This window comes from Mobula birostris, chromosome 7, assembly GCF_030028105.1.
Source record: "Mobula birostris isolate sMobBir1 chromosome 7, sMobBir1.hap1, whole genome shotgun sequence".
In the NCBI taxonomy this organism is placed as follows: Eukaryota; Metazoa; Chordata; class Chondrichthyes; order Myliobatiformes; family Myliobatidae; genus Mobula; species Mobula birostris.
In genome coordinates this window covers 3,393,395-3,410,473 of record NC_092376.1, presented here as the reverse complement: position 1 = coordinate 3,410,473, position 17,079 = coordinate 3,393,395, and the positions used below count along the sequence as shown (strand labels likewise).

At 46.5% G+C, this 17,079-nt stretch overlaps 1 protein-coding gene across 2 annotated transcripts in view; it reads left to right on the top strand.

Annotated features, from left to right (window-relative positions):
* LOC140199954 (rho-related GTP-binding protein RhoG-like) overlaps positions 1–17,079 on the top strand; it is a 31,399-nt gene extending 14,320 nt beyond the window's left edge. For both annotated transcript variants that reach the window (XM_072262465.1, XM_072262464.1), the window contains exon 2: positions 12,102–17,079. In XM_072262465.1, coding sequence (XP_072118566.1) covers positions 12,119–12,697 — 579 coding nt within the window. In that variant the 5' untranslated portion in view covers positions 12,102–12,118 and the 3' untranslated portion in view covers positions 12,698–17,079. The remainder of the gene's footprint in view (positions 1–12,101) is intronic.

Sequence of the window (17,079 nt, the reverse complement as noted above, 5' to 3'; positions counted from 1 at the left end):
ATGTGCTCTACAAATTACAATGGGAGATAGAAATGGATGTCAAAAGGACAATGTTACAATAGTCATGGTGACTTCAATATGCAGGTAGATTGCAAAAATCAGGTTGGTGCTGGATTCCAAGAGATTGCCTACGAGTTGGCTGTTTAGAGTAGCTCATGGCTGAGTCCACTAGGGGATCAGCTATTCTCGATTGGGTGTTGCCCATGAGCCGAAATTGATTAAGGTAAGAGCTTAAGGTAAAAGAACCCTTTGGAGTAAGTAATCATAATATGATTGAATTCACTATGAAATTTGAGAAAGAAGAGTGGAAGTCAGATTCCTTAGTATTACTGTGGAGTAAAGGGAATTAATGGAGGCACGGGAGAGGAGCTGGCCAGAATTGTTTGGAAAAGAACACTGGCAGGGATAATGGCAGAGCAGCAATAGCTGGAATTTCTGGAAACAATTCGTATGGCAGGATATATACATCCCAAAGAGGAACAAGTATTCTAAAGGCAAGATGTCACAACCATGGCTAACAAGAGAAGTCAAAGCCATCTTAAGAGCCAAAGAGGGGGCATATAATAGAGCAAAAATTAGTGGGAAGTTAGAGGATTGAAAGCTTTTTAAAACCAACAGAAGGGAAGCAAAAAGCCATTAAGAAGGTAAAGACACATAAAATGCTGGAGGAACTCAGCAGGCTAGGCAGCATCTATGGGAAACAGTACAGTCAACATTTCAGGCCAAGACCTTTTGGCAGGACTGGAGAACAAAAAGATGAAGAGTAGATTTAAAAGGTGAGGGATGGGAGAGAGAAACACAAGGTGATAGGTGAAACCAGAGGTGGGGAGGGAATGTTGACTCAGACCATGAGAGGCCTGCGTCTGGCATTTTCATGCCTTACAAGGCGCAGATTGGAAGTCTGTGTGGGGCGCCACTCCTCGCACAGACACTAGAGCAATGTGTGATTAAATACCTTGCTCAAGGGCACAAACACACTGCCACAGCTGAGGCTCGAACTAGCAACCTTGAGGTAACTAGACGAATGCCTTAACCACTTGGCCACGTGCCCAACAAAAAAACCATGAGGATGAAGTAAAGAGCTGGGAAGTAGATTGGTGAAAGAGATACAGGTTGGAGAATGGATTGACAGATTGGAATGGGAATGGGAAGTGGAATTAAAATCGGTGGCCACTGGGATATCCCACTCCTTCTGGTGGCCACCCATTTTAACTCCACCTCCCATTCCCATTCCGATATGTCAATCCATAGCCTCCTCTGCTGTAAAGATGAAGCCACACTCAGGTTGGAGGAACAGCACCTTATATTCCATCTGGGTAGCCTCCAACCTGATGGCATGAACATCGATTTCTCAAACTTCCGGTAATGGCCCCTTGACCCCTCTTCACCATTTCCCATCGCCTTTTCCCTCTCTCAGCTTGCCTGTTCATTAGCTCCCTCTGGTGCTCCTCCCCCCTTTTCTTTCTTCTATGGCCTTCCATCCTGTCCTACAAGACTCCCCCTTCTCCAGCCCTGTATCTCTTTCACCAATCAACTTTCCAGCTCTTTACTTCATCCCTCCCCTTCCCAGTTTCACCTGTCACCTTGTGTTTCTCTCTCCCCCTCCCACCTCTTAAATCTACTCATCCTGTTTTTCTCCAGTCCTGCCAAAGGGTCACGGCCCAAAACGTCGATTGTATTTTTTTTCCATAGTTGCTGCCTGGCCTGCTGAGTTCCTCCAGCCTTTTAGAAACATAGAAACATAGAAAACCTACAGCACAATACAGGCCCTTCAGCCCACAAAGCTGTGCCAAACATGTCCTAACCTGAGAAATTACCTAGGGAAACCCATAGCCCTGTATTTTTCTAAGCTCCCTGTACCTGTCCAAGAGTCTCTTAAAAGACCCTATTGTATCCACCTCCACCACCATCGCCGGCAGCCCATTCCACGCACTCATCACTCTCTGCATAAAAAAAATTACCCCTGAAATCTCCCTACCTACTTCCAAGCACTTTAAAACTGTGCCCTCTTGTGCTAGCCATTTCCACCCTGGGGAAAAATCCACTGACTATCCACACGATCAATGCCTCTCATCATCTTATTTTGAATATGTTGCTTGGATTTCCAGCATCTGCAGATTTTCTCTTGTTTGTGATTAAGAAGGTAAAGATAGAATACGAAAATAAGTTAGCCAATAATATTAAAGAGGATACCAAAAGTTTCTTCAGATACATAAGGTGTAAAAGAGAGGTGAGAGTGGATATCGGACCGCTGGAAAATGATGCTGGAGAGGTAGTAATGGGGGACAAGGAAATGGTGAACAAACTGAAATAAGTATTTTGCATCAGTCTTCACTGTGGAAGGCACTCACAGTATGGTGAGAAGGTTCTTGGGAAACAGAAAGGTCTGAAAGTAGATAAATCACCTGGACCGGATGGTGTGCACCCCAGGGTTGTGAGAGGTGGCTGAAGAGAATGTGGAGACATTATAGACAATAGACAATAGGTACAGGAGTAGGCCATTCGGTCCTTCGAGCCAGCACCACCATTCACTGTGATCATGGCTGATCATCCATAATCAGTACCCTGTTCCTGTCTTCTCCCCATATCCCTTGACTCCACTATCTTTACGAGCTCTATCTAACTCTTTCTTGAAAGCATCCAGAGAACTGGCCTCCACTGTCTTCTGGGGCAGAGCATTCCACATATCCACCACTCTCTGGGTGAAAAAGATTTTCCTCAACTCCGTTCTAAATGGCCTACCCCTTTTTCTTAAACCGTGGTCTCTGGTTCTGAACTCCCCCAACATCGGGAACATGTTTCCTGCCTCTAGCGTGTCCAATCCCTTAATAATCTTATATGTTTCAATCAGATCCCCTTTCATCCTTCTAAATTCCAGTGTATACAAGCCCAATCGCTCCAATCTTTCAACATGACAGCCCCGCCATCCCGGGAATTAACCTTGTGAACCTACGCTGCACTCCCTCAATAGCAAGAATGTCCTTCCTCAAATTTGGAGACCAAAACTGCACACAATTCTCCAGGTGTGGTCTCACCAAGGCCTTGTACAACTGCAGAAGGACCTCTTTGCTCCTATACTCAACTCCCCTTGTTATGAAGGCTAACATGTCATTAGCTTTCTTCACTGCCTGCTGTACCTGCACACTTACTTTCAGTGACTGATGAACAAGGACACCTAGTTCCCCTTCCCCTTAAACTTCCCCTTTTCCTAACTTGACACCATTCAGATAGTAATCTGCCTTCCTGTTCTTGCCACTAAAGTGGATAACCTCACATTTATCCACATTAAACTGCATCTGCCATGCATCTGCCCACTCACCCAGCCTGTCCAAGTCACCCTGCATTCTCATAACATCCTCCTCACATTTCGCATTGCCACCCAGCTTTGTGCCATCTGCAAACTTGCTAATGTTACTTTTAATCCCTTCATCTAAATCATTAATGTATATTGTAAATAGCTGCGGTCCCAGCACATTGGTACAGATATTTCAAGAATGACTAGCTTTTGGAATGGTTCTGGAAAACTGGAAAATTGTAAATATCACTCCACTCTTCAAGAAGGAAGAGAGGCGGATGAAAGGAAATTTTAGGCCAGTTAGTCTGACCTCAGTGGTTGGGAAGACGTTGGAGTCAATTCTTCAGGATGTGGTTTTGGGGCACTTGGAGGCACATGATAAAATAAGCCGTAGTCAGCATGGTGTCCTGAAGAGAGAATCTTGCCTGACAATTCTTTGAAGAAATAACAAGCAAGATAGTCAAAGGAGAAATGGTTTGTATTGTGTACTTGGATTTTCAGAAGGCTTTGACAAGGTGCCACACATGAGGCTACTTAACAAGCAATGAGTCCATGGTATTACAGAAAAGATTCTAGCATGGATAAACCAGTGGCTGATTGGCAGGAGGCAAAGAGTGGGAATAAAGTGAGCCCTTTCTGGCTGGCTGCCAACGACTAGTGGTGTTCCACAGGGGTTTGTGTTGGGAGCAATTCTTTTTATGTCATATGTCAATTATTTGGATAATAAAATTGATGGTTTTGTTGCAAAGTTTGCAGACAATATGGAGATGGGTGAAGGGACAGGTAGTTTTGATTAAACAGGCTACAGAAGGACTTAGACCGATTGACAGAATGGGCAAAGAAATGGCAGATAGAATACAGTGTTGGCAAGTGTATGGTCATGCAGTTTGGTAGAAGAATTGAAAGAGTTGACTAATTTCTAAATGGAGAGAAAATACTAAAATCTGAGGTGCAAAGGGACTTGGGGGTCCTTGTGCAGGATTCCCTAAAGGCTCATTTGAAAGATGAGTTGGTGGTGAGGAAGGCAATTGTGATGTTAGCATTCATTTCAAGAGGACTAGAATATGAAAGTGAGAATGTAATGTTGAGACTTTATAAATCACTGGTGAGGCCTCACCTGGTATACTGTGAGCAGTTTTGGGCCCCTTATCTTACAAAGGATGTGCTGAAACTGGAGAGGGTTCAAAGGAGGTTCGCAAAAATGATTCTAGGATTGAATGGTTTGTCATAAGAAGAGCATTTGACGGCTCTGGGCCTGTATTCACTGGAATTCAGAAGAATGAGGGATGACCTAATTGAAACCTATCGAATGGTGAAAGGCCTTGACAGAGTGGATGTGGAGAGGATTAGATTAGATTAGATTATGAGGACACTCAGTCCTCGTTTATTGTTATTTAGAAATGCATGCATTAAAAAATGATACAACATTCCTCCAGAATGAGATCACAAGAAAACACAGGACAAACCAAGACTAAAACTGACAAAACCACGTAATTATAACATATAGTTACAACAGTGCAAAGCAATACCATTATTTGATAAAGAGTAGACCATGGTAATGGTAAAAAAAAGTCTCAAAGTCCCGATAGCCTCATCATCTCACGCAGGCGGCAGAAGGGAGGAACTCTCCCTGCCATGAACCTCCAAGTGCCACCAACTTGCCGATGCAGCATCATTGGAAAAGCCTGACCGCAGCGGATTCTGAGTCCGTCCGAAAACTTCGAGCCTCCAACCAGCCCCCCGACACAGCCTCTCCGAGCACCATTGTCTGCCAAGCACTTCGATCCTGCCCCGACCGCCAAGCAACAAGCAAAGCCAAGGACTTGGGGCCTTCCCCTTCGGAGATTCTGGACCACACAGTAGCAGCAGCAGCGAAGCAGGCATTTCAGAAGTTTCATCAGATGTTCCTCCGTGCTCTCACGTCTGTCTGCGTCAAATCAGGATTGTGCACGGCACCCTACTTGACAAATAACAGACATCACCACCGGAGTGGCCGCTGCGATGTTTCCTGTGGTGGGAGAATCTAATACCAGAGGACACAGCCTCAGAAAAAAAAGGGGCGTCCTTTTAGAACAGAGATGAGGAGAAATTTTATTAGCCAGAGAGTGTGAATCTGTGGAATTTATTGCCTCAGGCAGCTGTGGAGGCAAAGTCTTTATGTATATTTAAGGCAGAGGTTGATAGCTTCTTGATTGGTCAGGGTATGAAGGGATACGGGGAGAAGGCAGGAGATTGGGGCTGAGATGAAAAATGGATCAGTCATGATGAAATGTTGGAGCAGACTTGATGGGCCAAATGGCCTAATTCTGCTCCTGTGTCTTATGACCCTTTGATCTTATACATACTGAGATCCAGTGAAAAACTCTCCATACAGATCAATTCATTTTCACAGTCAGAATCAGCTTTAACATCACTGGCAGATGTTATGAAATTTGTTGCTTTATGACAACAGTACAATGCAATACATAATAATAAAAACTATAACATTACAATAAGAACTATATATTAAAAATAAATTAGAATAGGTTAGTAGTGCAAAAAGAGAGGGGAAAATAGTGAGGTATTGTTCGTGGGTTCAATGTCCATTCAGAATCTGTTGACAGAGGGCAAGAAGCTGTTCCTGAACCATTGAATGTGTGTCTTCAGGCTCCTGTACCTCCTCCTTTATGGTAGCAATGAGAAAAGGGCCTGTCCTGGGTTAATGGGGGTCCTTAATGACCGATTACACAGTGCACTGAGGTAGAGCAAAAGAAATAACAAGAGAATGCAGAATAAAGCGTACCAGTTACAGAGGAAGTGCAAAGCAGGCAGACTTCATGGTGTGAGGCCATCTCGGGGTTTACTGGACTGTATGGATTAAAACCATATCGGGGTTTACTGGACTGTATGGTGTAAGGCCATGTCGGGTTTTACTGGACTATCTGGTGTAAGGCCATGTCGGGTTTTACTGGACTATCTGGTGTAAGGCTATGTCGGGTTTTACTGGACTATCTGGTGTAAGGCCATATCGGGGTTTACTGGACTACAGGGTGTCAGGCCATATCGGGATATACTGTAGATTCGCTTTATTTGTCACATTTATGTACATGGAAACATACAGTGAAATATGTCATTTGTGTCAATGACGGACACAATCTGAGGCTGTGCTGGCGGTAGCCCACAAGTGTCGCCATCCTTCCTGCACCAACATAGCCTGTCACAACTTGTTAACACTTACCAACCGGCACATCTTTGGAATGTGGGAGGAACGTCACGTGGTCACAGGAGAAGCATACAAACAGTGGTGGGAATTGAACCCAGATCACTGGTGCTGTTAGGCCCTGACCTTCCTGTCGCCCTCTCCTCCTCTTGTCTGGGACCCACTCGGAATGGATGGGTCAACTTTAACGACTGCCCTGTGAGTGGTGGGTGATGGGAGCCAGTGACGGCTTAGTTGCTGAGCAGCTACGCTAAAGCAAGAAAAGATGCTTTTGTGAATGGGGCAGCAGGTCCTGTGCTTCTGGGAGCATGGAGAGAATGTTGTCCATCCAGCAGTTTGTAACATCACCTCCCACCTCCTGATCTGTAAAGACCAGCATCTACCCAAGTTACCATGTTGAGGGAACTGAGGACTTGACCCATGTACGGGAAGGCTGGGTGAAGAGCTGTCACGTCCACTTTCTGTGAATTAGGATGGGGGCAGGTTACAAATACCGGTCCAATTCTACTTCACTATTCAGGTTTAAAATTATACTGACAACAAAACCACTGTGTGTGTGTGAGAGAGAGAGAGGTATGTGTATGTGTGTAAGGTGTGCATGAGAAAGAGTGTGAGGTTTATGTGTGTGTGTGCAAAGTATGCATGAGAGAGGGTGTGAGGTATGTGTGTGTGTGTGTGCGTGTGTGCATGCGCAAGAGATGTGTGTGTATCTGTGCATGTGAGTGTGAGTTGCATGTATTTGAGATGTCTGTATGTGTGTGTAAGTGTGAACCGTGTGTGTATGCAGTGTCTGTGTGTTTATGAGTGAGCATGTAAATCTTCAGTCTCTGTTCCTCCCTCTCAAACCCCTCCAGTTTACGGGACCAATTCCATAATCTGTAGAAATCTAGAAGCTGAGGACTGATGACCCACTATTCCCACAGTTCCTCTCCCAGTGCTCCGGAATACAAGTGATCCAGAGTACAGGTACTCTGGAATACAGGTGATCTGGAGTACAGGGACTCTGGGATACAGGTGATCCGGAGTACAGGGACTCTAGGATACAGATACTCTGGTATACACATGATCCAGAGTACAGATACTCTGGGATACAGGTGATCTGGAGTACAGAGACTCTGGGATACAGGTGATCTGGAGTACAGAGACTCTGGGATACAGGTGATCTGGAGTACAGAGACTCTGGGATACAGGTGATCGGGAGTACATGTGCTCTGGGATACAGGTGATCTGGAGTACAGAGACTCTGGGATACAGGTGATCTGGAGTACAGAGACTCTGGGATACAGGTGATCGGGAGTACATGTGCTCTGGGATACAGGTGATCTGGAGTACAGGGACTCTGGGATACAGGTGATCGGGAGTACATGTGCTCTGGGATACAGGTGATCTGGAGTACAGGGACTCTGGGATATAGGTGATCTGGAGTACAGGTGATCTGGAGTACAGGTGATCTGGGATACAGGTGATCTGGTATACACATGATCCAGAGTACAGACACTCTGGAATGTGGGTGATCTCTCCCTGGAATTTCTCAGCTGTCACCCCCATCATATCCTTGCTGATATAAATTTTCTCAGTTCCTTGTTTTTGCCAGAAACTTGTCACCCCAGCCTTTCTGGCAAGTTCCTTGTGTTCTCTTCTGTGAAGGTGGAAACAGAGGACTTGTGTAATCGTTCAGTGTCTCCTTCTTATCAGCTAGAACATAGAACATCAGACTGTACAGCACAATATAGCCATTCAGCCCATGGGGGGCGGGGGACGTCGACTCAGACCATGAGAGACCTGCATCGGGCATTTTCATGCCTTACAAGGCGCAGATTGGAAGTCTGTGTGGGGCACCACTCCTCGCACAGACTAGAGCAATGTGTGATTAAGTGCCTTGCTCAAGGGCACAAACAACTGCCACAGCTGAGGCTCGAACTAGCAACCTTCAGATCACTAGACGAACGCCTTAACCACTTGGCCACGTGCCCAGCGCATGATTTTTAACCTATTCTAAGCCGGCGCCAATCCTTGTGGCACACCACTGGCTACAGACCAGAGTCACCCTCATCATCAGGCCAGGTTTCGGTCCAGTTTGCCAGCCGACGCTGTATTACACAGGCTCGAATCTTTGGAGCCAGTCCTCAATACCGGAGGCCTTGCTGAAGTCTGTATGAAGCATTCCTCATCAGAATCAGCACCAGGTTTATTCTCACTGTTTTACGTTATATGACCTGAAATTTGCTGTTTTATTTCATTTAAAGATACTGTACAGTGTGGAATAGGCTCTCGCGGCCCTTTCAGTCACTCCGCCCAGCAACCCCAATTCAACCCTGGCCTCATCACAGGACAGTTTGCAATGACCAATTAACCTACTAACCGGTACGCCTTTGGACTGTGGGAGGAAACCGGGGTACCTGGAGGAATCCCACATACAAACTCCTTACAGGGGACACCGGAATTAAACTTTGAACTCTGCACCCCGAGCTGCAATAGCTTCGTGCGCACCGCTGTGCTTCCGTAATGCAGCAGAGAGAAATATGGAAAGTCACAAAGTAACTGAATCCTGCACAATAAAGGTGTGGGCTGGTGTTCACGGGTTCACCATCCATTCGGAAATCTCATGGCAGAGGGGAGGAAGCTGTTCCTGAATCATTGAGTGTGTGCTCAACGAGGCCATGTCCTGGACACTGAAGGGTCCTTCACGATCGAACCCACCTCCTTGCAGATGTCCTCGATGGTGGGCTGGGTTGTGCCCATGATGGACTAGCTGAGCCTACAGCCCTCTGCAGCCTCCTGGACCCTTCACACCAAGCAGTCAGAATGCTCTTCACCGTATCTCTGCAGGAATATCAATTAATTCTTCAAAAAACTTAATTATTCAGACAGGATCTCCCTCCACAAATCCCTGTCTCTCCAAGTATACATTCAGTCTGTCCCAGAACTTTTTCTGATAATATCTCTAACACTGAATATAAAATATCAAACACCACAGTGCAGTCCAGGCCCCTCAGTCCACAATGACGTGCTGACCTTTTAACCTACTCCAAGATCAACCTAACCCTTTCCTCACACACAGCCTCCATTTTACTTTCATCCACGAGCCTATCTAAGAGTTTCTTAAATGTCTCTAACGTATCTGCTTCTAGCACCACTCCAGCAGGGTTTTCCACGCACTCATCATTCTCTTGTAAAAAAAAAACTTACCTCTGACATCCCCCCTATACTTTTCTCTAATCACCTTAAGGCTTTGACCCCTAGTTCTAGTCTCACCTACCAGTGGAAACAATATTTCTGCCTCTATCTTATCTATCCCTTTCATAATTTTATATGTTTCTGGAAGATCACCTCTCATTCTTCTGAATTCCAGTGAGTACAGTCCCAGCTGACTCAATCTCTCCTCATAGTCTAACCCCTGATCTCTGGAATCAACCTGGTGAACCTCCTCTGCACTGCCTCCAAAGCCAGTATATCCTTCCTCAAGTAAGGAGACCAGAACTGCACACAGTACTCCAGGTGGGGCCTCACCAGTACCCTGTACAGTTGCAGCATAACCTCCCTGCTCTTGAATTCAATCCCTCTAGCAATGAAGGCCAGCATTCCATTTGCCTTCTTGATAGGCTGCTGTACCTGCAAACCAACCTTTTGTAATTCATGCACAAGCGCTCCCAAATCCCTCTGCACAGCAGCATGCTGCAATCTTTTACCATTTAAATAATAATCTGATCTTCCATTTTTCATTCCAAAGTGGATGACCTTGTACTTACCAACATTGTACTCCATCTGCCAGACCCTTGCCCACTCAGTTAACCTATCTATATCTCTCTGCAATTGTGCAGAATTGTGTATCCTCTGCACAATTTGCTTTTTCACTCAATTTAGTATCATCAGAAACTTAGATACACTACACTCAGTCCCCTCTTCCAGATCGTTAATATATATTGTGAACAGTTGTGGGCCCAACACCGACCCCTGTGGCACATCACTCACCACTGATTGCCAACCAGAGTAACGCCCATGTATCCCAACTCTGATTTCCATTGGTTAAACAATCCTTTATCCATGCTAATACATCACCCCAAATTTATACATCCTTATCTTATGGATGTCTTTCATGTGGCACCTTATAGAAGTCCAAGTAAACAATGTCTATATGTTCCCCTCTATCAAATGCGCTCATTATATCCTCAAATAACTCCAGTAAGTTTGTCAAACAGGACCTGCCCTTTCTGAATCCATGCTGCATCTGCCTGATGGATCCATTTCTTTCCAGATGCCGCGCTATTTCTTCTTTCAGTTTCAAGCATTTTCCCAACTCAGACGTTAAACTAACTGGACTATAGTTACCTGCCTTTTGCCTGCATCCTTTTCTGAACAGTGGTGTGACATTTGCTGTCTTCCAATCCACCAGGACCTGTTCAGAGTCCAGAGAATTTTGGTAAATCATCACCAAAGCCTCCACTATAACTTCTGCCATTTCTTTTAGTACCCTGGGATACGTTCCATCAGGATCAGGGGACTTGTCTATCTTCAGGCCCACAAGTTTGCTCAGCAATACCTCTTTAGTGATAGATGTTGTATTGAGGTCCTCACCTCCCATCGCATCCATAACATCTCTCACTGGCGTGTTAGGCATGTCCCCCACCATGAAGACCAACACAAAATATTCATTCAAAGCCTCGACCATTTCCTCATTACCCAATATCAATTTCCCCTTCTCATCCTCCAAGGGATCTACGTTCACTCTAGCCACCCATTATATAATTATAAAAACTTTTACCATCCGTTTATGCATTTTGTGATAGTTTATTTTCACATTCTAGTGTCCTTTTCTTTATTGTCCGCTTAGTGGTTCTTTGTTGATTTTTAAAGTTTTCCCAATCTTCCAGTTTCCCACTACTCTTGGTGACTTTGTACGCATGAGCTTTTAGTTTGATGCCTTCCTTGATTTCCTTAGTTATCCATGGCTGGCTCTCCCCACCCTTCCTGTCCTTGCTTTTAACTGGAATATACTTTTGTTGAGCACTGTGAAAAATCTCTTTGTAAGTCTTCCTCTGTTCCTTAACAGTCCCACCACATAGCCTGTGTTCCTAATCTACCCTATTCAACTCCTCCCTCATCCCATTGTAGTCTCCATTGTTTAGGCATAATGCACTGGTTTTAAATCGAACTATTGCACCCTCCATTTTATGAGAAACTCAATCATACTGTGATCCCTCTTTCCAAGAGGATCCCTAACCACAAGATCACTAACTTTACCTGCTCATTGCACAGGACCAAATCTAAGACAGCACGTTCTCTTGTAGGTTCAGTAACACGCTGTTCAGGAAAGCCATCACAGATGCACTCTATGAAGTCCCCCTCAAGCCTGCCTTGACCAACTTGATTCACCCGATCTATGTGCAAGTTAAAGTCCTCCATAATTACTGCGGTTCCATTCTTACATACCTTGCAGCTCTTGAACTGAATCCTCTGACAAATGAAGGCCAACAAACCATTCACCTTCTTAGCAATCCTATCGACCTTATACGTAACGTTGTGAGACTTATGATCCTGTATGTTCTATGTTACGCTGGGCACTGAGGCTCTGAGCTGTCGGTTAATCTTTGACTTGGTTGCCCGCAGGTTTTCAGCTTGGCAAGATGGTGACCATCAAGGTGATGCTACTGGGCAGTGAGCTGGTGGGAAAGACCTCCCTCATCGTCTGCCTGACAACCCGCATCTTCCCGCGGGACAGCCTGCCCACCGTCTTCGACACCTTCAGCACCCAGCTGACGGTGAACGAGCGGACGGTGGTGCTCAACGTATGGGACACGGCACCCCAGGAGGAACACCTGCTCTCTGTCCGCCAGTTCTACTATCCCCTCACCGATGTCTTCATCATCTGCTTCTCCATCGGCGACCCCACGTCCTTCGAGCGCGTTTGGAGCGACTGGTACTCCGAGGTACACCAGCACCGGCCCAACGTGCCCGTCCTCCTGGTGGGCACCAAGAAGGACCTAAGGCAGGACTCGGACACCGTCCACGGGCTTCTGCAGCGGCAGGCAGCCCCCGTCACCTACCAGCAGGGCGCCCGGCTGGCCCGACGCATGAGGGCCGCCAAGTACCTCGAGTGCTCGGCACTGTTGCGGGAGGGCGTGAGGGAGGTCTTTGAGGAGGCGGCGCGTGCCGTCCTGCACAGGGGGCGCACTAAACGAGCCAGGAGCTGTGTGCTGACATGATGCCGGGGAGTGTGGGGGGGGTCAGGGCTGACACAGCCCCACCCCCCACCAACGCCAGGGTGAGGGGGAGCACTGAAGCTGGTGAGGTGTGGGGGAGGAGGTCTTAGTCTCTGGAGAGGACCAGCATGAGATTCTGGTTATTTATCACGAGTAAATCCAGACGTTCCAGTGAAATGCATTGTTTGCATCAACAGCCAGCGCACCTCTAAAGATGTGCTGGGGGCAGCCCACAAGAGTATTGCCACGCATTTTGGTGCCAACGTGGTACGCCTAGTATGTCCAGCAGAACAACGCAAGCAGCAACAACAGTGAAACAAACCCTTTTCCCACCCTCCCACCCAGTCACATTTACTGACAGGCTTCCAATCCCAGGACAGATTGCGTCCGGGCTCCAGGGTGCCCGTGAGCCTCAGACTCGTAGACTCCGGGCCTCTAACCGCTGGTGGGCAAACCGACCCTGACCATTAGACCTTTGGGCCTCTACCTCCCGCCTTGCCAACTTCGGACTTTAACCTTTGGGCTTTTACCTCCGGACCTCAGCGACCTCTGGGTATCAACCCCAGGACTCACAGATCACGAGTCTTTGACCTACAGGCTTCCACTTCTGGACTTGCATGGACCGTCGATTCCAGCGACCTAGCGGACACGTGATTCCGCCGGTACGGACCTCAAGCGCGGCAATCGCAGACCTGCCAACGCAGCCTCCAGGGAGTGGGTTTCCATGGACACCATTGCTGGTGGAGGGGTGGGGGAGATGTCTGCTTCCCATACGTGCCAGGGACACCGGAGAGCAGAGCACAGTGCTGGAATTGTCCTCAGCGGCATCACCAGCTTCCATTGGCCAACGGACCACTCACCCTGCCAGCAAGCCAGCCTCCTCACAGTCATAGAGCAATGCAGGCCCTTCTGCCCATCCAGTCCATGCTGACCATGGTGCCCCTCCCCAATTTCCTCTGTTTGGTCCATATCTCCCGCACCCACCCCTCCATGTACCCATCCAAATGCTTCTTAAATGATAATTCTTCAACCACTTCCCCCACAGCTCATTTCCCTCTGTGTGAAAAAATTGCCCCTGAAGTCCCTTTTCCCTCTCTTCACCCCAAGTTTTGGAGTCTCCTACTCAGGAACAGATTCTTCGGCCCACGGTGTTGAAACTCAGAACAGTGCGAGTCAGAGTGGAGTAATGGTGAGTGCGACACGATCACAGCTCGGGCCACCAGAGTCTGAAGTTCCATTCCAGCACCATCTGTAAGGAAGTTTGTACGTTCTTCCCGCGGGAGCCTGGGTTTCCTCCAGGTTCCCCAGTGTGCCGGAGGTTGATAGATTCTTGATTAGTCAGTGTCAAAGGTTATGGGGAGAAGGTAGAAGAATGGGATTGAGAGGGATAGTAAATTAACCAGGATGGAATGGCGGAGCAGGCTCGGTTGGAGCAGATGGCCCAGTTTGGCTCCTCTGCCTTATGATCTCATGGTCTTTCCGGCTATAGTTCAAAGGCATTTATTTAGCCAGAGGGTGGGGAATCTGTGGAATTCTTTGCCACAGGCGGCTGTGGAGGCCAAGTCATTGGGTATATTTAAGGCGGAGGGTGGCAGGTTCTTGATTAGTCGGGGTATCAAAGGTTACAGGGATAAACCAGGAAAATGGGGTTGAGAGGGATAATAAATAGGCCATGATGGGCAAATGGCTACTTCTGCTCCTGTGTCTTATGGTGTTATTTATTAATCTGTGTTGCCCAATTACAACCAGGTGACAAATTAACCTACTAACCTGTGCATCGGAACGTAAGAGGACACCATTTCTGCCCTGGAAGAAGTGCTGTCTGTCCACTGTACAGGTGCCTCTTATCAAATTGTACATCTCTCATCCTCCTTTGCTCCAAAGAGAAAAGCCCTAGCTCACCCAATCTCTCCTCATAAAACATACTCTCTAATCCAAGCAGCTTCCTGGTAAGTCTCACTCACAACACGCTGGAGGAACTCAGCAGGTCAGGCAGCATCCGTGGAAAAGATCGGTCAACGTTTTGGGCCGGATCCCTTCATCCTGGTAAATCTCTTCTGCACCCTCTCTAAAGCTTCCTCATCCTTCCTATAATGAGGCGACCAGAACTGAACCCAATATTCCAAGTGTGGTCTAACCAGGGTTTTATAGAGCTGCAATATTACCTCACGGCTCTTGAATTCAGTCCAGTGACAAACACAATATACGTACAAGAACTCCTGCAGTTGCTGGCAATCCAGAGTAACACACACAAAATGCTGGAGGAACTCAGCAGGTCAGGCAGCATCTATGGAGAGGAATAAACAGTCAACCTCTTGGCTCAAAATGTTGACTCTATAGCTCTTCATAGATGCTGCCTGACCTGCTGAGTTCTTCCAGCATTTTGTGTGTGTTACAACACACTATACACTTTCTCAATCACCCTACTAACCTGCACAGCAACCTTGAGGGGTCTGTGGACGTGGACCCCAAGATCCCTCCGTTCCTTCACACTGCTAACAATCCTGTCATTGACTCTGTACTCTGCCTTCATGTTCAACCTTCCAATGCGAAACAAAACTAGCATTTCGGGATGTCAATTCTCTCTCTACAGATGCTGCCTGTCCTGCTGAGTATTTCCAGAGTTTTCCTTTAAGGTTGAAGATCTGTTTGGTTGTGTGGTGGCCATTTTCCACTTGGGCCATCAGCTGTGTTGTTTGAGAGAGAGAGACACAGAGACAGAGAGAGAGAGACTGACTCCCACCTCCTGCCATTGGCTGTCTACCCACCTAGGCTCGGGACTGGTTTTGGTTCCAGCCAATGGGAAAGCAGAAATAAAATCAGCAAATGCCAGGAATACTCAACAAGTCAGGTAGCATCTGTGGAGAGAAAGAAACGGTGATAATATTTGAGGAGAGTCTTTAGCCTAAAATGTTAACTAATTCTCCCTCTGCAGATGCTGCCTGACCTAATGAGTGTTTCCATTGTTTTCGGATTTAATTTCAGACTTGCTGTGTCTGCAGTTTTTTATAATTTTCAACTCGTTCCCCAGTGGTGGAGGAGCTTCAGTCTGTTATTCTCAACACTCACCTCCCACCAACCTTTCCTGGGACCAAGAGTTTCCAGTTTTCAACAATCTTCTCTCATCTTAGCTGGGAGAAACTATAAGGCCATAAGACATAGGAACAGAATTAGCCATCAAATCTGCTGTGCCATTCCAATATGGGTGATTTATTATCCCTTTCAACACTGCCTTCTTCCCGTCATCTTTGATACTCTGACTAATCAAGAACATATCAACCTTTGCTTTAAACATACCCAGTGGCTTGGCCTCCACAGCCATTTGAGACAATGAATTCCACAGGCTCACTACCTGCTGGCTAAAGAAATCCCTCCTCACCTCTGTTCTAAATGGACATTCCTGTGTACTGAGGCTGTGTCCTCTGGTCCCAGACTCGCCCACTATACAAAACATCCGTTCTGCCTCGGTCTTTCAACGTTCGATCTGTTTCAGTGAGGTTACATCATCATTCTTCTGAACTCCAGCGGGTACAGGCCTAGAGCTATCAAACACTCCTCATACATCAACCTTTTCGTTCCCGGAATTATTCCCGTGAACATTCTCTGGACCCTCTCCAATGCCAGCACATATTTTCTCAGATAAGGGGCTCAGAACTTCTGACAGTACTCCGAGTGTGGTTGGTGGTACAAAGCCTCAACCGACAGGACAATGCTGGAGGTAAAAAACCCAATCATCTGACAATGGAATCATACGGACCTTGGAATCTCTGATACATAACCCGGCCAGAGGTATTTATCAGAAAAAGATAATTCAATGAAACTGTAACTCCACAAACCAGACCCTGAAGAAGGGTCTCAGCCGGAAACGTCAACTGTTTGTTCTTTTCCATAGATCCTGCCTGACCTGCTGAGTTACTCCAGCAATTTGTGTGTTGGAAATAATTCAGAAAATGTGCAGCTCAGGTGGTTGATGGTTGGGTTGGGTTGTTCTCCAATCTTGGCAATTTACTTGCTGATTTGCCAGGGCCTTCAGAGGCCTGCACTCTGATTGGGCAACATCTATCTACTAAGAGGCTCTACGTCATTGGATATTTATGATTCACTGGCTGTTTTTGTGCATGGTGTAGTGCAATTGGCTGAGTAATTTAATAGGGTGTGATATGATTGGACAATATCTTTAAATCAGTAATGTGATTGGCTGGCTCCGTTTCTATCTCCTTCCCATCAGAATCAGAATCACCAATCATCGAATCACATTTATTATCGCACATATGTCATGGAGTGTGTTTTTTGTGGCAGCGAAACCGTGTAAAGCAAAATATGTTCCTACAGAATACAATAGGAATGTATAAAAATAAATAAGTTGTGCGAAAAGAGAAAAATAA